The sequence below is a fragment of the Gopherus evgoodei genome, chromosome 1 (assembly GCF_007399415.2).
Source record: "Gopherus evgoodei ecotype Sinaloan lineage chromosome 1, rGopEvg1_v1.p, whole genome shotgun sequence".
In the NCBI taxonomy this organism is placed as follows: Eukaryota; Metazoa; Chordata; order Testudines; family Testudinidae; genus Gopherus; species Gopherus evgoodei.
In genome coordinates this window covers 248,440,000-248,463,916 of record NC_044322.1, presented here as the reverse complement: position 1 = coordinate 248,463,916, position 23,917 = coordinate 248,440,000, and the positions used below count along the sequence as shown (strand labels likewise).

Sequence of the window (23,917 nt, the reverse complement as noted above, 5' to 3'; positions counted from 1 at the left end):
AAAGCAAAGGAAGGCCAGCGCATGCTTCAGTATTTTCCTGCCTTGAGTTTGTCTAACAAATCAGTGTTTTCAGTGTACACTGCTACTGTGTAGCCTGCATCTATGATTTGCCCCTAAAATTAAAGACTGAAGTCTAAATTCTCCAAAGCACAGTTACAATAAAAACGTAAATCTGTTATAAATCACCACTTTGCCTGAGCCAAGGGCTGTTTGTAACATTTCTCAGTTGAAATACTAGGTAACCTCTTTCACTGTGTGAACACGATGAACTCACTGTGAAGTTTCAAAGTGGTTTTCTTTTGCCTCGCTCTCCCTAGGGCAAAGTGAACGGATATGACAGTCAGCTGTTAAGTGGGCAAATCCCCAGAGAAATTTTACATCTTCAAAGTAATTTTAGCAAAAGCAGATACTTTCCTAAATGCAATGCAGCTTTCAGTCTGCTATGCAGAGAACACATGGGCATTTTAATTTAGCATACATAATGCCATACAATTACAGCTTGCAGTTGTGTGGGGATCAGCTATTCAGTTTGCTCATTTCTTGTCCCCTAAACAGCACGAGGATGATTTTTTCCTCAAATATTTCCATAGACGTCATTGCTGTGGCCTCCTTCCAACCTATAAGCAACCACCATAGTAAAAGGAGGATTATGCAGATTATTCCTTTCCTCTCCAAGTATGTCTTCAGTGCACTAAAACATGCAGCTGGACCATGTCAGCTCACTTGGGCTATAAAATTGCAGTGTAGATGTTCAGGTTGTGACTGGATCTTGGGTTCTGAGACTGAAGAGGGGAGGGCTCAAGTCTGAAGTCAAACATCGATACTGCAATTGTACAGCCTGCAGGCCAGCTCCTGGTCAGCTGACAGAAGCCAGCTGCAGGTGTTTTACTGTAGTGTAGCCATAGACTCAGCACCCAGAACAGTGTTCCCACTCTCTCACAGTAGACATTTCCTTTTGACCAAAAGTGAATCAGTCCATAAGTGATCAGATAAACTTGAGGAAGGATATGAAACCTAAACGTAAACTTGTGACTGCCATCAATTAGGAGGCTATAACTGTTCTGTGCCATTTTACAGTAGTGAGCATTCTTCAGTTTCCAAAGACTGACCTAAAAATTTTACTGCTCTTATCTGCTGGAAGCTTTGTGTTTGATGTAAAATAAGCAAGGGGCAAGAGTATTTTGTCAGTCATTCATTGCCCACAAGAGAACACCTACACTAGGATGACATTTCTTGGACAAAGACCAGGAAACCTGCACTATTGTAGAAGACTAGGGTACCGTCAGTGGGTTGAGTTAAAAACACACAGGGGTTTGTGTTTAGAGATCTGGTCAAGGTGACTCATTGTGCTAAGATTGGTAGTTCTATGCTATAATGCTAAATGACAAAGACTTTGCCTGCATAAAATAGTTTTGTGCAGCCATTCAGGGACATTCCCCCAATACCTTGTGTTCTCCATTCTTGAAGATGACTGCATTTGAGTGACAAGCGTAGACGCTATTTACATTTAATACACACACAGCAAAAGCATTTATAAGGTACTTTGGGATAAATGGCATTATTAGGATGTGGGCTTATGAAGAATGGAGCACTGATTACAAAAAACTATTTATTTTTCTAGTATGTATATAAAGAACATACTCTAAGCACAAAATCTGGAATGTTTCCTAGCCTCAACTCCCTTTTTGTAACAACAAAGATACAACTGTTTAACATACATCAAACACTGTTTATTGCAGACTTTCAGCTGAATCGTGAAAAAGGCACTATGAAAATTAATGAAACTAGATGATGAAATCTTTCTAAATGACGTGTCAGTCTTTATACATGTGAAACAATAGAACATTTTGTGACAAAAATTGTGTTTCCAAAAATAACATTTGCTGGAAAGTGTTTTTCCCTGCCTTGGAATCAAGAATATTTCAAATGATTAAATTTATAAATGAATTTTTTTTTTTTACATACAGAAAATTTGACATTTAGGATCAACACACACAAAAAGAGAGTCTAGATTACACTTTCCTTTTGACTAGTTTAGTTATCAACAACAATGCAAGTCTATTTAAAAAAAATACTGTGAATACCGTTATGGCTATCAAAAGCAGGTCTGACCACCTTTGTAAGCTGACTTGTGTGTTAATGTTTTCTATTTATTCCTGTGTAATAGTATAGTTCAAAACCAGTGAAACAGAAATAAAATCAAAGTACAGAATATATTCTCTTGCTATCAACAGCATTAGTAATAAAACGCCTTGCACGAGGTACAAGAAAAATTCAGCCCATGTTCCGAAGGCTTGAACTGCTGTTTGCATTCTAAACATTTCGTCTTTGATTGCTGGCATCAAGAACTTTTAAATAAATCTGAACATCCTGCTGTTCAGAGCATGAGACTGAGACAAAAGGAGTGAATCACAGACTACAGCGACAGAGGGAATTTAAACTCTTATATTACTGAAAGCCAAATATGTTTTACTGCTGGCTCAGCTTCACTGGAATAAATCAAAAGCAGCAACGTGTTTCTGATTATCCACAAAGAGCATGAAATGGTTAATTCCACAAGGCTAAAACTCATGTTTGGGTGTAAGGGTTTTCTCGAGTGCCAAGAATGTCCAGCAGTGGGTGCTTCTGTCAAGTCCAGTTGCATGGTTTCTTTATGGCAACAAGTTATGTCTACAAAATAATAATAAATCAGACATTCCCCTTCATTGCTTCCTAAAACAAAGCTTGATGGAATAATGCCAAGGACAATGGGATTAAAAGGAAAAGACATTCAGTGACTACTTCCCTCATCAAAAGATTCCACTCCTGAATCTGAGGCAGCTGCACTAATTTTTTCTTGTCGTCTTCTCATGATTTCCTGTAGTTCTGAGCTACCATTGTTAGCCTAAAAATGAAAAGGAGAAAACAAGTGAATTTGTGGTTTCAGCAACAGGATAAGGCTTTTCAGCCAAGATTTTAATAAGACAGATGACTTAACATTAGGTCTTAAATCCACATTTAGACCCTGATATGTAAAGTGGCCCATTCAGGACAGCACTTAAGTGATGTCCTACATAGTGAGGAACTTATCTATATTCTTAAATGCTTTCCCGAATGAGAGTTGTAGGCTTCTAAATAAGTTCAGCCTGATTTTCAGTACTGCTGAGCATCCTCAGCTCTCACTGATGTCAACAAAAGCTATTCAGTACTCAGGGATGAAACCCTGACCTCAGTGAAGTCAATAGGTGTTTTGCCATTGACTTCGAGGGGCCAGGATTTCATCCTTTTTGCCTAAATTTATTTAGGAGCTTAAGGCCTCAATCCTGCAACCTGTTTAATTTTACATGCACAGTACCACTGAAGTCAATGGCCAACAAGTTTAGGCTTGAAATTAAGAAGAAAGTCTCTAACCATTAGAGGAGTGAATTTCTGAAACAGCCTTATAAGGGGAGCAGTGGGGTCAAAAAACCTAACTGGCTTCAAGACTGAACTTGATACGTTTATGGAGAGGATGGTGTGATGAGACTGCCTACAATGGCATGTAGCCAGTCTGCAACTTCTAGCAGCAAATATCTCCAATGGCCGGTGATGGGACACTAGATGGGGGGGCTCAGAGTTATTATAGATAATTCTTTCCCAGGTATCTGGCTGATGTGTCTTGCCCGCAAGCTCAGGGTCTAACTGATCTCCATATTTGGAGTTGGGAAGGCATTTTCCCCCAGGTCAGATTGGCAGAGACCTTGAGGGCTTTTTGCCTTCCTCTGCAGCATGGGGCACGTTTAAACTAGTATAAATGGTGGATTTTCAGTAACTTGATGTTTTTAAATGGTGATTTGAGCACTTTTTGGTAACTCAACTAGAGGTTATGGGTTTATTACAGTAGTGGGTGGGTGAGGTTCTCTGGCCTGCAATGTGCAGATCAGACTAGATTATCATAATGGTCCCTTCAAACCATAAAGTCTATGAATCTATGCATATGTGCAAAGTTGAACACACACAAGTGTCTGCAGGATTGGAACCTAAACAGAAGCCCCACTTTATACAGCAGGTAAAATGCGTAAATAAACATGGATTTAGCACTTATCACAGTGCGGTTACAACTGATCCATGTTATCTAACCAACCCAAATAATGTTGCCTGAGAAGCAATTTCAATGAAGTTAAAAAATTATGTTCTTATCATTCTACATTTATGGAGAAACTAGAGCAAATCTCTGTGTTTCTCTTCTGCGTACAGACCATTTGGTAATTTGAATGAAGTCATTAGCATGCAAGCATACATGCTAATTATATTGGAAACTTCCACATTGTATATTACATTGGATAAGATTAGTAGATTACACAGTTGGATACAAACCCACTATTTATCTAGCTTTGTAACAAAATCACCTTAAGAACTAGGGGAATCTTAACCTTCCTCATCACTGATAGGAAGTCTGCATCATATGAGGCTAGCAACAGTTTCCTTATGCAAAGGATAGGTAAACAATTCTTCAGTTGGTTCTTAATTATAGCTTTTTACAATTTATGCCAAGTTAGTCTGATTACAGGGTATTATCCAATAAGCTATTTTGCATGAGCTAACTGCTGAGCAACATGATGTGCATGTTAGAAAAATCAGGCATCATTTTCCACTTGGGTGGGGGGTGGGATGTCTAATTCATCTGTATCTAGGCATGTTCATAGTTCCCATTAAGGGAGATGTGAAAGGGAATCAACTGGAACATGGACCTCAAATGGTCCATTTTGGGGATAATCAGGAAAATAGACAATGTCAAAGTATAATGTTTTGAACTTCTATACTGCTTTCAACAGAGGAATTAACACAAACATCATCCCTGCAAGGGAGGCAACTGCTATTAATCCCATGTTACAGACAGGGAAACAGAGACCCAGGCAGATGAAGGGCCAAGCGATTTTCAGGTGGACTAAGTTCATTTTGCATCGCATCAGTGGTGAAAACGGAACACAAGCTGTCTGACGAAACCCCGGGAAAATTCTCTATGCAGAGGGGAATGTCTGACTAGCATAAAGCAGGTGGATGCTGCCTACGGTGCCTGGTCCACGACCTCTAGCCATTGCCTTCTCTGCTGGAGTTGCACTGCCTGGTGTGGGAAGTGGAGCGAGCAGGGGAAGGCTAGTTTTTGCTGGGCCCGATGCTCTGCATACCTTAAACCTGACCACTTGAAGTATTTGTTAGCCTGAGGCTGGGCACGAAGCCCCAGGGAGCTGTGATCAGCACCCCTTTCTCCACAATGCTTAAGTTTTGTATGGGCACAGTTGAGAGTTGAACTCAAAGTGATTTACCTAACTAAAGTCACTCGAGTCTGTAGCAAAGTCATGAACAAAACCCAGATCTCACAATTCCAGGCACTTTGCTTTGGGCAGAAAGCCATTCTTTTTACAGCATGCTGCTCAAGACCAGCAATTACGCTTTCCATTTTTTAAACTTTTTAAAAAGTTAAAAACAAATAGGAAAAAAAGTTGATTCAATGTAACAAATTTTGTAAGAAATTATTTATCTCCCTCCAGGGGGAAAAACAATCCAGAACATCATCTTCCCTTGATTTTCACTCTCTTTAGACCATGTTTATGTAGTGGCTGCAGAAAGCCCTAAAAATGTATGCTTTCTCTTCTACTTTTGAATTCTGCTTTAATTCAAAGGAGAGAATAGAGGTTTTCTCAGCACAGTCAGAGGTGGAGGACTGATCAAAAAATGTTCAGCAGAAGATAAAACAAAACAGACATTTAAATTATTGCACTTAGCATATTATTTTTCCTACAGGTGCAACTACTGAATTACAGTAGCCTAAGTTTGGAGCATTAGTTCACCGCTTAACTGAAGAATTAGCCATTACGCAAAGGTGGATTAAGGCAGGTTCCCTGAATCTGGTGCGCCCCTGCATCACAGAGAGGACCCGGATCAAGGAGCAGTCTTTGGACAAGCCTAGAGAGGAATTTGGGTGGATCCAGACTTAGTCCAGCATGGGATGTTATTTGTACCTGCACTGACTTAAGAGAGTCAATTCGTCTGATACACAGGTCACAAGTATTAGACACAGGATGCAAAATCTAGAGTACATGGAATCTAATAATCTGTTCTATATATTAGCTAGATCTGTATGGCTAAACTCATAACCCAATGACTATTCAGACATTCATAAAAATGAGTTAGTTGTGCTTACATAATCTGTATGTCATGGGTTACACTGGTTTAACAATTTTACATGCCTCTATAAACTTTTATTATTTGAACGGCTTCCAGTTTGAGTGATAAAGAAATATGTTATCTTTTAAGAACAAGACAGTTCATTTTTGCTAGCTGGTGTAAAGATAATGTTTCAGAAATGGCCACTGTCATTCATAATTGCAAGCAGACTTGCTTTCTGCAATTTAAGTAAGAACATGCTCTTGGAGGCAGGACAAACATGCACAGAAAAAAACATGCTCCTTCAGTGTGAGCAAAGGACTGGGGGTTGGATGGGGCGGCAGGGGGCAGTCAGGAGCAGTCAGGGGACGGGAAGCAGGGGTGGTTGGATGGGGTGGGGGTTTGGGGGGGGCAGTCAGGAATGAGAGGAGTAGTTGGATGGAGCAGTGGGAGTCCAGGGGCAGTCAGGGGACAGGGAACAGAGGTGTGTGGATGGGGCAGGAGTCCCAGAGGGGCAGATGGGAGGTGGGGGCCAGGCCACGACCTCCTCCCCTAACCGGCCCTCCATATAATTTACGAAACCCGATGCGGCCCTCAGGCCAAAAAGTTTGCCTGCCCCTGGGTTAAAGCATCACATAGTCCAAAAAAAGACTAATTTTAATTTAATAAATTCAAAGTCAAATGATAAGGTGGAGACTGAATTTTAATTAAGTCTTTCAGAAACCAACAAAAAAGATCAACCTCCTTGTTAAACTTCCAATACCTGCGTATTAACATTTGCAGATAATCTTAATAGACAAGTCTTGACCACTCAAATTCCTGCAGAATGAAGAAACAACAGAAACCAAAGGTGAGCAAAAAAAGTTCAGGACACAGAGGGAGAATGAGACTTCTACTAACCTGAGACATGTTTAATTTTCAAATTAACATCCACTGAGCACAAGAATATTTTCCTAGTTATATGCAACAAGACAGACCACATCTGCGCATAGTACATTTCCACAGTTAATTTAATACCCTATAGGACACCACCATGCCCACTGACAGCATCAATTATTAACACGGGGATTCCTTTCAAAATCAGTGTTTAAGTCTCCTGTTCCCTTGACTGCCTCCATCAAGCCAGTATTGTACCCACTTTGTAACAACTGTGAGGTGTGTGGAAGTCTACAGTTGTGTTATTCATACGCCAAGTGTCTGAATCATCTCATGTAATAAACATGAAACAGTAACTCCTCACTTAAAGTCGTCCTGGTTAACGTCGTTTCGCTGCTGATCAATTAGGGAACATGCTCGCCTAAAGTCGTGCAATGCTCCCTTCTAACATTGTTTGGCAACCACCTGCTTTGTCCACTTCTTGCAGAAAGAGCAGCCCCTTGCAACTAGCTGGGGGTGGGTGGGCTTGGAACTAGGGTGGATCAGCAGCCCCCCATCAGCTCCCTGCTCTGCAGTCACCCAGCAGGTGATCCGTTGAAGGCTATCAATTGCTGGCAGTTCAGCTGTTCCTCCCCCCACTGCCATGTGCTGCTCCTGCCTTCTGCCTTGGAGCTGCTCCCAGAGACTCCTGCTTGCTGTGCAGGGGGCAAAGGGGGGCTAATGTCAAGGTGTCCCCCCCCCACTCCTGCACCCCGCTTACCCCTTCTCCCTGTAGAGCAGGGAGGGGACACCAATGGAGAGAGACAGAGAGCTTGGGGCAGCAGCTGCTGTCTCAACTTCCTGATCCACTTAAAAAGACAATGCACTTAAGAGTGGGTCAGCTTACTTAAAGGGACAGTGTGCATTTCTCTCTCTCCCCCTCACACACAAGGTGTGTGTCTGTCTCTGTCTGCTATGCTGTCTCTCCTCCCTCATGTTCGTGATGCCTTGTGTGAGAGGCTACATTAACAACGTGTTAACCCTTGAGGGCTCAGCCGAGTGCTAGTTCATCATTTAGCAGCAAGGCATTCCCTGGGAAATATCCCTCCCTTTTCCACTCTCTAACTTCACCACCTCAACCAAGCGTCACAATCATCATATCATTTACATTAATTCTAATGGGGAAATTGGATTTGCCTAACATTGTTTCGCTTAAAGTCACATTTTTCAGGAACATAACTACAATGTTAAGAGAGGAGTTACTGTATTTTAAAACTGGGTATGTTTCTTTAGAGGATAACTTCCAAAACATATTGACATTAAAAAAGCCATCGTAAAAATAAATGTAGGTATAATTCATTTTAAGTAACTTATTCCCTCCCATATACATCCAAGTGGTTGAGAGTGGGGGGTTTGTTATATTCCAATAAAAGTATAGAAGCCATAGGCAAAGTAAGTAAAACACAAATATAATAGATGCAAACACAGTGGGCAAGGCATTCTTGCAGTATAATGATTCTGGCTGTGGCCATTTTCAAGTGCTGGACTGAGGGTGGAAGACTAAAATTACATAGAGTAGCAACAGTGCCTACTTGCCGATACTGCCCAGCTAATTTGCCTCAACCCTGAACTGGACAGTTCACCAGTTTCAGGTTTATATTTGGTCTCCATGGCTCATTCTGTTTTTTGCTTCTCTGCTGAGACTCCTTCCCACAGTGCCAGCATTGATAGTGGCATGCATGGCTCTGGTGACTGGTAAATGAACATTTCACCTCCAGGTTGCCAGTTCAAACAAGATGATGAAGATAGAGATTGGAAATCATTACTATCCAACGGATGTTTGGTTTCCTATGCCAAGTCAGCTGGTGGTATCAGCTCAGTCCAATCCAAGGGAAACAGGTATCACTGGACTTGATTTTCTAAAGTGCTGAGTACCCACAACTCTAACTGAGATAGGAATGCTTAGCACATCTGAAAACAGAAACACAGCACACAAGACCGCTAAGGACCTCCTGGGTCATTAAAGCCAGTCCCCTGCTACTGTAGACAACCCCATCATGTAAACCTGTTCACAAACTTATCAAGCTCCATATCAAGACTAGTTAGGTTGTTTGCCCCCATTACTCTTATTGGAAGGCTCTTCCAGAACTTCACTCCTCTAGTGGTAAGAAACCTTCTTCTAATTTCCCATCTAAATTCATTCATGAGGTCTTCTGTCACAAAAAGCTGTTGTAAATGTCAAGCTTTATAAAGTTACAAATCATGGGGGAGTAGGGGAGGGGAGGGCATGTGTATAAACACACACAAATGAACCCTTATTCACCACCATTATCACATTTCTTAATCTTCAACTGATCCCTTCTAAGAAAGAATACATTCTTGATTATCTATGCAAAACGGCTGGCTATAAGCACACATTACCATCACTACAAAATGCATCCAGTCTATTTGTCCTTCCAAACACTGTCCCACTAGTTGGTGGAATGTCATTGTGGGGAGAGCAGAGAAAGGAAGAATTTCAGTCTGTAATGGCTGAAGCCTGCTAGAGCAGTGGCTCTCAACCTTCCAGACTACTGTACTCCATTCAGGAGTCTGACTGGTCTTGAGTACTCCCAAATTTCACCTCACTTAAAAACTACTTACGTACAAAATCAGACATAAAAATACAAAAAAGCGTCACAGCACACTATTACTGAAAAATTGCTTACTTTCTCATTTTTACCACATAATTATAAAACAAATCAATTAGGATATAAATATTATACTTACATTTCAGTGTATACGATATAGAGCAGTATAAACAAGTTATTATATGAAATGTTAGTTTGCTCTGACTTTGCTAGTGATTGTAATGTGGCCTGATGTAAAACTAGGCAAATATCTAGATGAGCTGATGTACCCCCGGAAGACCTCTGTGTACCCATAGGTGCATGCGTACCTCTGGTAGAGAACCACTGTGCTAGAGGATGGGGAGAAGAGGAAGATGAAGGTAGGAGAGAACAGGAGAGAAGGACAGAATGAGCGATGAAGATCAGAAGGAGGGGGAATCACCTCTGATTTTACAGTCCGAAGAATATAGGAATTGCCATATTGGATCAGACCAGTAGTCCATCTAACCTCTGATAATGGCCAACATCCAATGCCCCAGAGGAAGACATAAGAACCCTAACAGTAGGTGTAGGATAATCTGACCCCTGAAAATCTCATCCTAACTGCTAATGATTAGAGATGGGAACCCTACCAACCTAAGAATTGCTCATGTTTACCAGCTACTATACGCCATTTTGATGGGAGGGGTTAGACGTACCTCTAATGCAGCTTTCTGTACAGTAATTTGGCTGTAGACTCTAGACCCTTCAGGACAAACAGTCTTTAATTCATCCTTATTGAGAGAGAAAAGCTGAGCGCCTGTCAGCACTCCAAGGCTATTGACAGTCCTAAAAAAGGCATATCAGAGAGTGAACACCATAAAATTTTATAGTTCTGTGAGAAGCATAATAAAAATAAATAAAAATCCACCAGTTGGGAGAGAAACATGAGGCATTTTCTTCTCCAAGTTATCCCCATTAGGATTATTAATTTAAGACAAAAGCTTTACATGCTGAAGTACTCAACATTAATAGCGCAAAACTGGTCAAATCCACTTAAATTTTCCTTGAGTTTGCAAGGGTCTAAGTGCCCTTACCACCCTTTAAAGTGGAACCCTGTAGTATAAAATAAGCACCTTGTAGCGCTCGGCCCATTTTGGGTGAAACGCGTTTCTAATTTTGAAATAGGATGGAAGTCAGTCACTGACAGGAGGGTGCAATCTGATCTCCTTTTGTTAGAATCAGTGTATAGATGGACAACATTTTTCAAGAGTGACTTGTGGTTCCGGGTGCCTCAATATTTTGGAGGCTCAACTTAAGACACCTTATTAAAGGGGAATGGATTTTCAAAGGGAGTACTCAGCACTTTCTGAAAATCTGGAAAACACCACAAGTTAGACAGTCAAAATCCTAGTCTCTTTTGAAAAATTATAGTTTATTTCCCTTTATACAGTATTCTGAAATTAGAGATTCCCCAAGTTCATCCTCAGACTTACACTGGGCTGAATCCTTTTGACTCCAACCACATTTTCACATCCTCAGCAGAGGAATCATAAGTGATATTAACTACCGGTATGTTTGGTCGTGGCACATGGAACTTTTTCTGGGCAGCACTCCGGCCAATGGTAAGCCTGTGAATAAGCTCATCCTGTACCTCTTCCATCTGAGATTTCCTACCTAAAGAAAGACAAAAAAGATGAACACAACAGGGAATCGATTTTTAAAAGATGCTTTTGGGAAAAAAGCATGTTTGCTCTTAATACCACCACAGTCCATTTTTAAAACAAAAAAAGCATTCACTAGAGATGGTCAAAAAATATTTTTTTCTACTCCATGGAAAATTTTGACAAAAAATGAAAAAAAAAATTCACTTTTGTTTAATTTTCCCACAGAATATTTGGGTTTTTTTCTGCAAAATTTTGAATACTGAAAAATTTCAGACAAAAACCAAAAAAGAGGGGGTGGGGGAAGACTTTGCAGCTGCAAGGGAGATGTCCAGGCTGTAGATGAGAAGGGGCACAAACGTGCAGTAGCTGAACAATAATTCCCATAAGGCACTGTGGCAGCACTTCCAAATCAACACACTTTGGTTTGGGGCATTTAAGTTTCTGACAAAACATTGACATTGGCTGTGGGAGACACACGCATTTTGAGGAAAAACAGTTGAAAAACAATTTAGATGGAATATTTTTGACCGTCCCTAGCATTCATTGCATTCCTTCTGCAAGGTACTGTCACCATTTAAATTCACTTTCTCAATGCATGTTTTGGAGAAGGGGTAGATACAAATTATAAGACAGAGCAAAACAGCAGTTTGTTTTTATTTTAAACAGTATCACTGCTGAAATTTTAAGGGGTATTTAGTGAACCTTACTAAGATACTGTTGCTTATGGTCACTGGAAATCAGCAAGATATTTACCAAATTCTCTAGAATTTCCACCCAACAAAATTTTGCTTCTCTGAAGCTTCCAGCATTGGCCTCAAGCGTACAGCAAGATGAACCAGATGTGCACTGGGTAAGTTCTATAATGGAAATTTGTACCTCTCTGGAAGGTTATATGCTTTGGCCGTGAACATTAACTCAGAACACAGCCTCAGAGGAAGGAAGTATTGGAATTATTTTCCAAGGACTGAAGACCTGCCTAATGCTTATGAGCTATCATCTCTGTTGCCCTTTAAGTGACAAATCACTTATTCCGATAGATGCAGAAACTGACAATAAACTGTCCCCAAAATGAAACCGTAGATCTAGTTCATATTGTAGGTGCAACATTACCTTGTGGTGATAACAACAGCTAATGCAGAGAGGCTTAACTCTGAGGGATTTTCATTGCTGAAGTAATATTTCTGTAGGACAATGAATCCACATCCTTTTGGCCCCATTAGTTAACGGCTAAATTAATTCTTAGAGCTTTTCTTTAAATAGTCAGTCTGTTCCAGAAGGAAAGGACATAATGGGCCTCAGTGAAGTTAAGTTCAAAGTGCACTACAGTTTGTCTCAATAGGTCAAGTGAAAGATGCCCTATTGAACTAGCTCTGCAGACTGAGAAATGTGTTTATTCAGTAAGGCACGTTTTCTGCTTACTGGGAACATGGAAGGGAGAGCTCTCTCAGAGAGCTAAACGTGGACATTAGTACAACTTCACCAGAAATGTTGCTAGGTTTTTTGCCATGCCAGAGAGGGGTAAAAAAGGGAAGAGCTAACAACCCACAAACAGCCAAATCGCTTAAGATCTCATTTCAGTGTCACCTTTTCAGTTTGTAACAGTTACTTGTAAACTAGAGACAATGTAAGTGAGGTTGTATCTTTTATTGGGCCAACTTCTGCTGGCGGAAGGTACAAGCTTTCAAACTACACTGAGCTTTTCTTCAGTTCTGGGATAAGAAATCGGAGTGTCTGATTTCTAAACTACACTATTAAAGTGCTGGTTTTAGACATACGTAAAACTGCTCAATTATTGGAATTATGTTACTATAAAAAACCCTTCTGATTCCAGGGATACACAGGAAGGGACACAGCAGCTATGTGCTACAAATGCCATTTAAGACACTGTTTTGGGCAGAACTTGAGATAACAGCCATACAATGCTGGATCCAGCATCATGTTCTAGATAAAGTGCTGTGTTCTAATCTCCTGATATATGGGTTTGAATGGTTGGTAGAGATACCGAAGTTCACTTATGGGCCTGTCTATGCTACAATTTCAACCATGTTTAGGGGACTCGGCTACAGGGTTGTCTTCAGTTAGATTATGGTTCCTACTTTGTAATGCAAACTTCAAATCCTCAAACTTGCTAATGCCTCAGCAGATCTTCCTCTGGCTTCAGCCTGAGACATGTTACACCCAGGGTAACATTTTCAAAAGCACATAAGTGACTGAGGCGCCTACCAATTTTATATCTTCTCTACAAAACAGATCCAGTGTTGTAACTAGTGTAACATAAATACACTCATAGAAAACCAAGTCCAAACTGAGAGGAAAAAAGGTCTTGGAAACGTCATCGGTAAATGTACATATTCATTAGTTTTCCAGTAGCCAACCACTTCTGTCTCTCTTCCTTGATTACCAGGAAACTCTTGTTAAAAAACTGCCATAATTTCAGGCCATGTGCTCTCAGTCAAGCCAGGAAAATATAAGGAATTAACTCCTTGCTTCTTGTTCTGCAATTTTAGCCTCTGCCTCCTGTCAGAGGGCCCTAACTGTTGCTAAATGCTGAAAATATGGATGGCAGCAAGCATGTGCAATAAAAGAAAGGGTAACTTTTCCCAGAATACTAGTGTGGCACTTCACATGCTGAAATACATTGCTGTATATCTGAACACAAAAATACATCAAGACTGATACTAAATTATTTTTTTCAAATATATCACAATCATTTTTATAATGTTTTCTATTCAGAAAGTATTCCAAAGGCTTTCCCAAAACAACACATAGGGAATCACATTTTCCCATCACTAACATGCAGCCACCTCTAGGGTTGGCGGTAATAGCTATTGTACAGTTCAGGTCAGGATACAAAGAACAATATATTCAATTGAAATGAAAGAGGACATATATGTAGGCATAATATAATTAGCTGAATTGAAATTTGGCTGCGACAGCAGGGTTACACAAGAGGAAGGATGGTGCAGTTGTTAGGATGCTAATCTAGAACTCAGGAAAGCCTACTTCAGTTCCTGATTTTGCCACATGGGCAAACTAGTCTCACTGTCCCTGAGTTCCCTATCTGTAAAATGGGGGGTAACAGCACTTCCCTACCTCACAGGGGTGTTGTGAGGACAAATACTCTAAGGATTGTGAGACGGGCATCATAAGTATTGAGGTTATGGCAGCGTGTAGAGAACAGAGACAGCACACCCAGCTGGCATGGGTATAAACAGCAGTGTAGACAGTGAGACATTACTTAGGCGAGGAGAGTGGCCTACACGACTCTCTACGCACCCAAGCAGTGCTTCTCATGGCTGGGCTGCTATTTTTAGCAGTGTAGTATCCCACTGCCTCCTCGCTGCCAGAGCCCTTCCCCCCACCACAGTGAAAGGTTCCCGTGGTGAGGGGAGGTGGCAGGGGAAGACAGTGAGGAAAGGCTGCTGCTGCCAGAGCCTTTTGTCACTACCTCCCCAGTGCCAGGGCCTTTTCCCTGCTCCCTCCCCACTGCTGCAGACCTTCCCCATCGCCTCAGCCTTTCACTGCAGCTTGCAGCTCCACAACATAGTGACAACTGTGTACACAGCTTGCCTTTCACTGTGGCACATAGCGATGCATGTAAGTGTAAACGTAGCCTGCAATACATAGACAGTTTAACACCCTTTTGCAGTAAGTGTCATGAGGTCTTTAATGACATGAAGTGACCTTAGCTTTGTCTCATCAGAAAGACAGTATCTCCACCACTGCTCCTTATCATATTAAAGCATCAGGCTACTACACATTAAGAGGGAGAATCCCCAAACATCACTTCTTGCAGCTAACACTTGAAGTACTTTCCTCAGACGACTTTCCGTCAAGTAGGGAACTGTCCCACCCCCACTTAGCTTGGGTTATTGGACAGGAGCACTAGGTGATATGGAAAGATGATTTTTTTTAAAGTTATGGTAAAGTCAAATATCAAATGACAAAATGAAAAGTATGTTTTTTAAAATGCTAAAATGGATGGAAATGGTGGAAAATAGCTTTTCTGGCTGTTTTGAAGAAACTTACGATCCACAGGAAGTTGTTTGTGTCTCTGGCTGTCACGCATAATGGTACCACCACTCTCACTAGAGGTGCTGCTTTGGCGGCTAATAGTTCCTGGTGCTTTTGGCACAGGAACTGGAATAGGTGCTGGTGCAATAGGAGGAAGAGGGACAGGAACTGGAGCTGGTGTCGGAGGTGGTGATGGAGCAGCAGGACTGGGATCGGGTTGTTTCAGAACATAATCCATCCTTTGTTTCTGAAGAGATGCAAACACATAATTAGCTCTGCACCATAAAATCCCTCAGTTCAAAAGACAAACCTTCTGCAGGAAAGCTCCTGCGTACATTACAGTCAGCAATCTCATTTCATCCCAGAAAGGCATGCTACTTGTCAGACATACCCCCCCAAAAAAACAACAAAAAAACACAACTTACTTTGGCATCAATATTCTCAGTGTTATCTGCCTGTCCATCTGTCTTACTATTTAAGAGAAACTCTGATTATCCCAACACCATCACTAACATATCCTTTTGCTAACGCCACAGTTGGGTAAGAGGGCCAAAGTTATGAGCAGATTCCATCCACATCTGCTTTCAGTTGCCTGGATGGTTTTATATACCAAATTGTACTTCTGTCACATTGGATGTCCATGGCTTCTCTTGCCATGCACTCTTCCATAGAGAACGTTTTAGATAGGTGGCATGGTGTCATCCCAATATTGAAGATACAGAACTCATTTCTTTCCTCCAAATATTAAATATGTCAAACTAGTTTCTTAAATCCAAAACTCCAGTTATCTGAAGGTTTTGCATGGCCTCTGAGACATATGACTATCTGGAGTTTACCTGATTAAACATATGTATGAGAGCTGGGTAAACAAAAATCCTAGGTCCAAACATACCCAAGCCTTAGGAAAGTTTGCTTTTAATCTGCAATTTGCTGTTGACTCCTATGTCTGCAACAGGCCAAGCCAAAACCCCACATCTAGCAGTGATCATTATGACTACCTAGTCTGACTTTCTGCATAAGAATAGGTCATATCTTTCACCAAGTGATTCCTATACCTACCTGGTGCTCGATTTTTTGGTTCACTGGCAATTTGGGGGAGGGAGGGAATCATCTCCAATTTAACCAAAAATTACATTTTACAAAATTGTCAGGAATCCAAAAAAGTTTTTTTTTTTAAGTTTTGTTTTGGGTCAAATGAAAAGTTTCACTCACTTCAAAATGAAACCTTTTGTTTTGATTCTGAGCATTTTTAATATGTGACAGGTTTTTTATGAACAAAATTAAAGGAAATTTTTAACTGAAAAGTTGTTTTGAATAAAAAAATCAAAAGCTTTAATTTCAAATGTGTCAAACCAAAAGATTTAAAATGTTCAGATTTTGGGGGTGTGTTTTTCCTTGAAACAAACAATTCAGCAAAATTGACACAAATCTGCAAAACATTTTGGAGTCACCAAAGCGCTATTTTTTCACTGAAAAAAAGTTATGGAAGAAAAATTTCACACAGCTGTACATCCATCCCAACAATTTCTGGTTAGTCTATATCTTTCAGAAAGACATCTAAATATCCCTAAACTTTGAGGAAGTGTGGACCCAGATCTGAAGTTTGTGGCTCAACCTGCCTCAGTCTGAACAAGTTTAACTACAGAAAAATGTGCTCGTCACATGTTTTCTCTTGAGGCTCACAGGAAAAAAGTATTCACATCACATATTTTTTAGTTTGTGTAGACAAAAACTCTTATCTGTATTTAAACAACTCTGCATTTCTACCATGTTTTCAATTGTGTTATGATTTAAGTCTGTTTCTTTAACACAGTGATGCCTTCGTGGGTGTTTGTTACAATTTTGTCATCAAACTGTAGGGAAGTGTTGTGGTTATTTTCCTGCCTCTTTGTGTTGATCCACCTCCCACAACATGCTACATCAACTCTTGCAGCTGTGATGTATTATTTGGCTCAAAAACAATTTTGAAGGGCAATTTCTTTTTCAGAATGTACCAGATTATACTAAACGGTATTTTCCAAAAGGGTTTGCAGGAAAGATACATTTAGATACTCATACAAAATTGGGGTTGCCCCCTTTCTAATGGGACCCTGAAGCCCTGCCCCCTGCTCCACCTCTTCCCCCAAAGCCCCACCTCCTCCCTGCCCTCAGATAAAAACCTGGACATCAGGGATTGTCAGATGGCACCCAGACCCACAAGCCGAAACCTGAACGGTGAAAACTGGATGGGTGGCAATCTTACACAAAATCTACATTGCCATGTCCCCTGCAAATTGTACAGGCTGAACAATGCAATATGCTAGTGTCATAAACAGATAGCTAAGGGTTAACGTCTCTTTCACCTGGAAAGAAGTAATCTGAAACACCTGACCAGAGGACCAATCAGGAAACAAGACTTTTTCAAATCTGGGTGGAGGGAAGTTTGTGTGAGAGTCCTTTGTTCTTGGTCTTCTGCCTGTCTGTCTCTCGGCTATAGGAGGATTTCTGTTTCCTGCTTTCTAATCTTCTCTTTCCCAGTTGTAAGTACAAAAGATAAGATAGTGATTTATATGTTTTTTTGTATTTTACACGTGTGTAGTTGCTGGAATGTTTTGAATTGTATTCTTTTTGAATAAGGCTGTTTATCCATATTTCTTTTAAGCAATTGACCCTGTATTTGTCACCTTAATACAGAGAGACCATTTTTATGTATTTTTTTCATAAAGCTTTCTCTTTAAGACCTGTTGGAGTTTTTCTTTAGTGGGGAACTCCAGGGAATTGAGTCTGTGCTCACCAGGGAATTGGTGGGAGGAAGAAGTCAGGGGGAAATCTGTGTGTGTTAGATTTACTAGCCTGACTTTGCATACCCTCTGGGTGAAGAGGGAAGTAATTCTGTTTTCCAGGACTGGGAACGGGGAGGGTGGAATCCCTCTGTTTAGATTCACGGAGCTTGCTTCTGTGCATCTCTCCAGGAACACCTGGAGGGGGGAAGGGAAAAGGTTTATTTCCCTTTGTTGTGAGACTCAAGGGATTTGGGTCTTGGGAGCCCCAGGGAAGGTTTGAAGGAACCAGAGGGCCCCAAAACACACTAATTTTTTGGGTGGTGGCAGCTTTACCAGGTCCAAGCTGGTAACTAAGCTTGGAGGTTTTCATGCTAACCCCCATATTTTGGACGCTAAGGTCCAAATCTGGGACTAGGTTATGACAGCTAGCAATATACTCTGTATAGTTTGCAGGAGCAAAGTATTGACATTTCTAGCAGTACACCTTAATATAAAGTAGTGAGGCCTTCTTTCTTAGTTATGAGAAGTTGTTCTATTTTTAGTGGGCAAAACAAATGAGTAAACTCCCCAGGCCCTAATCCTTCCTGGAGCACATATCTCCATCCCCCCAGGACAGGTGGGTTTATCACAGACTAAGTAGGGAAATCTTTGTGGGAACCATGTGTTAAAATATTAGCACATCAGTGCCTTAACAATATTTGAATATTCGACCTTTCATTAATTTTAACCAGCTGCCCCTATTCGTGAATGCCAAAATGGAGAAATTTAACCCAAAAATATACGGGCTCAGATCTTGAAAGAGCATAAATTGATTTAGCTCCAGCAGAGTTATGCTGATTTACAACAGCTCAGAATCTGTCCTATTGGTTTCAAAGCTAATAGATAAACTGAGAAATGCGCTTCTATTTCTCTGTTGCAGTCTCTCATTATTTATAGTGGTCAGTTATTAAATTAACAGATCTTCCTAAATATGTTCCCCATAAAAGATTTTTACTTTGTTTCATGCAATTTTATTGTTTAATATATTACCTTACAATTATTTTTGTTTGGTTTGTGCAATCCAATGTGGGAAGCTTACAGGAATTCATATGCGTGATATTTTTTGTGCTATGGCATTTGGGTGTGATGCCAATAATTGCCTTTAAAAATATCATGATGACCACAAAAGTGGAATACCAATATGAAAGAACAAACAGAAAGCTACTCCTCAGGTGAAACAAAGTGGCAAATTAATACATCAACAGGTGAGTTAATGAATTTGTATAAATACTTCATAAAATGTTTTAACGAAATTCAAAAATAATTAAATTCACAGATTTAAAAATGCCAAACTGCTACCCCTACAATGTGACTCATGTTTTCTTTTAACATGAGAAAAAAACATTACTGGTTTGATGGCACTGAACGGTGCATTAAAAGGCAAAACATCAACTTTCATCATCACCACAATCAAATCTCAATGCAGAGAATACTGAATACCAAGTGTAACTCTTATTTGACATCCCTGGACACTTTCATTGTCAAATGAGCCATCCCATAAGCACTATGCCCATAGAAGAGACCAACCATCAGTTTCATATTTGGAAAGAAAATATAATCCAACAGGGAAAACCAATCAAGTTCTACATTTATAAGTGGAACTACATAAAACATACTCCAAAATTTGCACAATCATGTGCTAAAGCCAACTGTGTAGTAACGCTGAGTTTACTCAATTTTTAAAAAAGTATTTTGAAGACCTCTTCTACTCATTCATCAGGTTATCTTCATCTATCATTATGAAAGCAACAAGTATACACTACTGAATTTTTGAAATGATGCAACCCAAAAGATTCAGCCTACAAAGAGACATTTTAGAAAATCAGTAACATACAATAGCAATTTGTGTTACCTCTGAAAGCTCTCCCAGTAATTGCTGTGAGGAAAATGAAGTAAATTACATCAAATGAGATTGTTAGCACAATATTGGAACTTTAACCACATCAGCAGTTTTTAAAAAGCAATTAGTGGCATTAATTAGCTTTTGATACCAATGACTGCATACTTTATCAGCTTTCTTATTTTTTTTTCTTTAGAATAGCAGGTGAAAAGTTGGTCACCTAACATACATATATGAAACCAAATGTTAGATGAGTACTAGTCACCATACATCTTTTTTCACACTTCACATTCAAATAAACAAACATTGAAACAGGTGGTAAGAAACCTAAACTGAAATAGACAAAGATTCAGAAACTACATCTAGGGAATACTTACTAATTTTGAACAGTGCACTATTATTCATTTTCATATTAATTCTTAGTTAAACCATTTAGGTATTGCATCAGACCTGCCAGGGCTCTTTAAAAAGGGATCTGTTTGAAAAGGATGTGTAACCTAGAAACTGGGGTCAATGGGACTATTCAAATGGTTAAAGTAAACTACATGCATAAGTACTTTGCTGGATCATGGCCAGAATGCTTAGGACATTGCAGGCTCAAGCCCTAGTTTTCCAGAGAATCTTGAGCCAGATACTCAACTGATACAGACAGATATATCTCCATTAATTTACATACCCTGAAGATGTGGCCCCACGTATTTCAGAAAAGCTTATTGGCACTGGAATTAGGTTATTTCAGGAAAACTTTGTATTTTACATGAAAAGGAAAGATCTCAAAAAAGGTCTCATCATGGTGGAGGCTACTTTGTCAAGAATCTTGGCTTTGCACCATTTGTTTAATCTTTCCTCAGAGACACATTCCAGCACAATAACTTATTTACACAAGCAATGAAGATCCCAACTCCACTTCTTGAACATTGCCAGAACACCAAATATGAAGCATCATATCTTCTATGTATATTTTGGCCATGTTCATCAACAAAACAGAATATATATCATGTTCAAACCATGACATATATATAGCCAAGTTTATGTACAAGCTCACCCCCCAAACACTTAACTTCAGCCTAAGAAGTCAATAGAAATATACAGTCCTCGTGGATCTATAAATTTCACTAAGAAACACCCCTCCTTCTCTATTTATAACACTTTATCACTTATACTGGTCAGTTATTCAAGTAACTAATCTTCCTAAGTATGTTCTCCGTGTAAGATGAAGTGTTAGCACAACTTATGTCACTGCGGCTGCATTGTCAGACAAGAAAAAAAAAAAAAGATAAAGATGGAAATATAGCCATTTCTCCGGATACTTGAGATACTGCAATTTATTAGTTTGTGTGTCTGTACACATGCACACGCACACACACACACACACACAATATCCATTTAAGGCCAAATTTCACATGCAAATGTCTCCCACTGAAGTAGTGGGATCCAGGCATAAAATCAAGACCAGAATTGAGCTCTAACACTGGTTACATTTTTTTGGAAAATGTTCCAAAACACATTTCACATATTGCAGGCCAAAATATTGAACTTAGAATAACTTTTCCTTTTTTTTCTGTTGCACACTGCTTTCTTCCAGTGTCCTTTCAGTAAGCCTCAGAGATAATTACACACTTTGTCCTTTGTATTTCCTTGTTTTTGTGTACTATAAAGAACCTCAACAATGTGTCTCATTACAAGGTATGGACGTCTGTTAGTCTACAAGGTGTCACAGGACTCTGTGCTGCTTTTGAAGGTACGTAAGTTTACATACCTATAATACACCCAAAGCAGTTCAACTTAAGAGTTAATCATGCGATAAATTCCTATGTTACATCAAAGCATCAGATTAATTTGCACTCACATCATAAACTTCACAAAGAAACTTCATCTTTTTCTCTTTGCATTCAGAAAGATGTAATGAAAATTCACCTGAAGCCTTAGTTTAAAATTGGCCTCACTGACTAATGCTGATTCTAGGCAGTAAGGATTCTGATTACATGTCCTTTTCAAAATCCCCTTTCCTCCTTCCAAAAAGATACTCTCCATGGGTCAGACCTATATTTTTGTTATGTGGGTGTACAGCACCTGGCACAGTGGGGCCCTGGCCACCAGTCTGGTTTACCCATAGTTTTTGTACTGATTTAAATATTTTGATGATAGGTGTGATTTTTCTAGTGAAATAATTAAAACAGTATATGTCTCTAATGTTGATTCAACTGTATCAGTAGAAAGGTGCTAACATAATACTGATATAACTTATTCCTCTACATTTACGGGAGTAAGGGATTGTCTGCAATTGGAAATTTACCAGCATAACTATATGAATAGGATTACAACACTATAATATATACTAGTATAACTCCCCATGTGGGCACACTTATTCTGGAATAAGAGCATCTACATGTGGCGTCACAGTGGCATAAAGATAAAGGTGTAGTTATGCTGGTAAATTTCCCCATGAAGACTATACCAGTATAGGTTAGCGTTTAACATCTATATACTAGTATAACTTTGTTCGCACTCTCGAGTGTTGTATCACTTTAACCTCAAACCAATATAATTTAAGGGGTACAAAAATTGTACATAGACCAGCTCTGTGACTGGGGCATCCAAGGGCCACCACAATGCAAATTAATACATTATAAAAGAATAATAAATAGAAAATCAGGCTACCAAAGAAGAGTATTGGCCATGGGACAGAATCAGATTCCTCTCAAACACAGTGACAGAGGGCACAGAACGGTGATATCTTTGTGCCAACATAAGCAGCTGAAGAGAAGCGATGCCAACGCTGCATCTGAAAAAGCCAGCTGAGGCAGAAAACAAACTGTCAAAGTGGGAGCCCTGTTTAGTGCAAGCTGATACATTAAACCATAAAGAAACTGACAGTACTTTCAGGGCAGAGAAACTGTCGATAAGGCTTGTATGTAGAGAAGAGAGTCAAGAGAAAAAACAGAAGAGGCAAAGAAAACTGCAAACTGGATGGCAGTGCACACATCTGGATGCAGATAGCTGCATTCTATCAGTGCAGTCAGGGCAAAAGAACAGGAGTACTTGTGGCACCTTAGAGACTAACAAATTTATTTGAGCATAAGCTTTCGTGGGCTACAGCCCACTTCTTCGGATGCATAGAATGGAACATATATTGAGGAGATATATATACACATACAGAGAGCATGAAAAGGTAGGAGTTGTCTTACCAACTCTGAGAGGCCAATTAAGTAAAAGAAAAAATTTTTTGAAGTGATAATCAAGATAGCCCAGTACAGACAGTTTGATAAGAAGTGTGAAAATACTTACAAGGGGAGATAGATTCAATGTTTGTAATGGCTCAGCCATTCCCAATCCCTATTTAAGCCTAAATTGATTGCATCTAGTTTGCATATCAATTCCAGCTCAGCAGTTTCTCCTTGGAGTCTGTTTTTGAAACTTTTCTGTTGCAGAATTGCCACCAGCAGGTCTGACATTGAATGACCAGACATTTAAGAATGCTTAAAACTACAATACCCACCTGCTGAAGTGAAAAAACAGATTGACAGAGCCAGATGAGTACCCAGAAGTCACCTCCTACAAGACAGGCCCAACAAAGAAAACAACAGACCACCACTAGCTGTCACCTTCAGCCCCCAACTAAAACCTCTGCAGCGCATCATCAAAGATCTACAGCCTATCCTGAAAGATGATCCCTCACTCTCACAGATCTTGGGAAAACAGACCTGTCCTCACTTACAGACAACCCCCTAACCTGAAGCAAATACTCACCAGCAACCACACATCACTGAACAAAAACACTAACCCAGGAACCTATCCTTGCAACAAAGCCCGATGCCAACTCTGTCCATAGATCTATTCAAGTGACATCATCATAGGACCTTGTCATAAACAGATAGTTAAGGATTAATAGAACAGGAGTACTTCATGTCTCTTGACTGTAAAGGGTTAACAAGTTCAGTGAGCCTGGCTGTCACCTGACCAGAGGACCAATCAGGGGACAGGATACTTTCAAATCTTGAAGGAGGGAAGGCTTTGTGTGTGCTG

General features: G+C 40.0%; 1 protein-coding gene across 11 annotated transcripts in view; it reads right to left on the bottom strand.

Annotated features, from left to right (window-relative positions):
- Nucleotides 1-1,708: 1,708 nt before the first annotated feature.
- EPS8 (epidermal growth factor receptor pathway substrate 8) overlaps nt 1,709-23,917 on the bottom strand; it is a 227,864-nt gene continuing 205,655 nt past the window's right edge. For all 11 annotated transcript variants that reach the window (XM_030542160.1, XM_030542186.1, XM_030542177.1 and 8 more), the window contains 4 exons: nt 15,266-15,497; nt 11,066-11,246; nt 10,289-10,418; nt 1,709-2,884 (listed from right to left, as the gene is read on the bottom strand). In XM_030542160.1, coding sequence (XP_030398020.1) covers nt 2,771-2,884; nt 10,289-10,418; nt 11,066-11,246; nt 15,266-15,497 — 657 coding nt within the window. In that variant the 3' untranslated portion in view covers nt 1,709-2,770. The remainder of the gene's footprint in view (nt 2,885-10,288; nt 10,419-11,065; nt 11,247-15,265; nt 15,498-23,917) is intronic.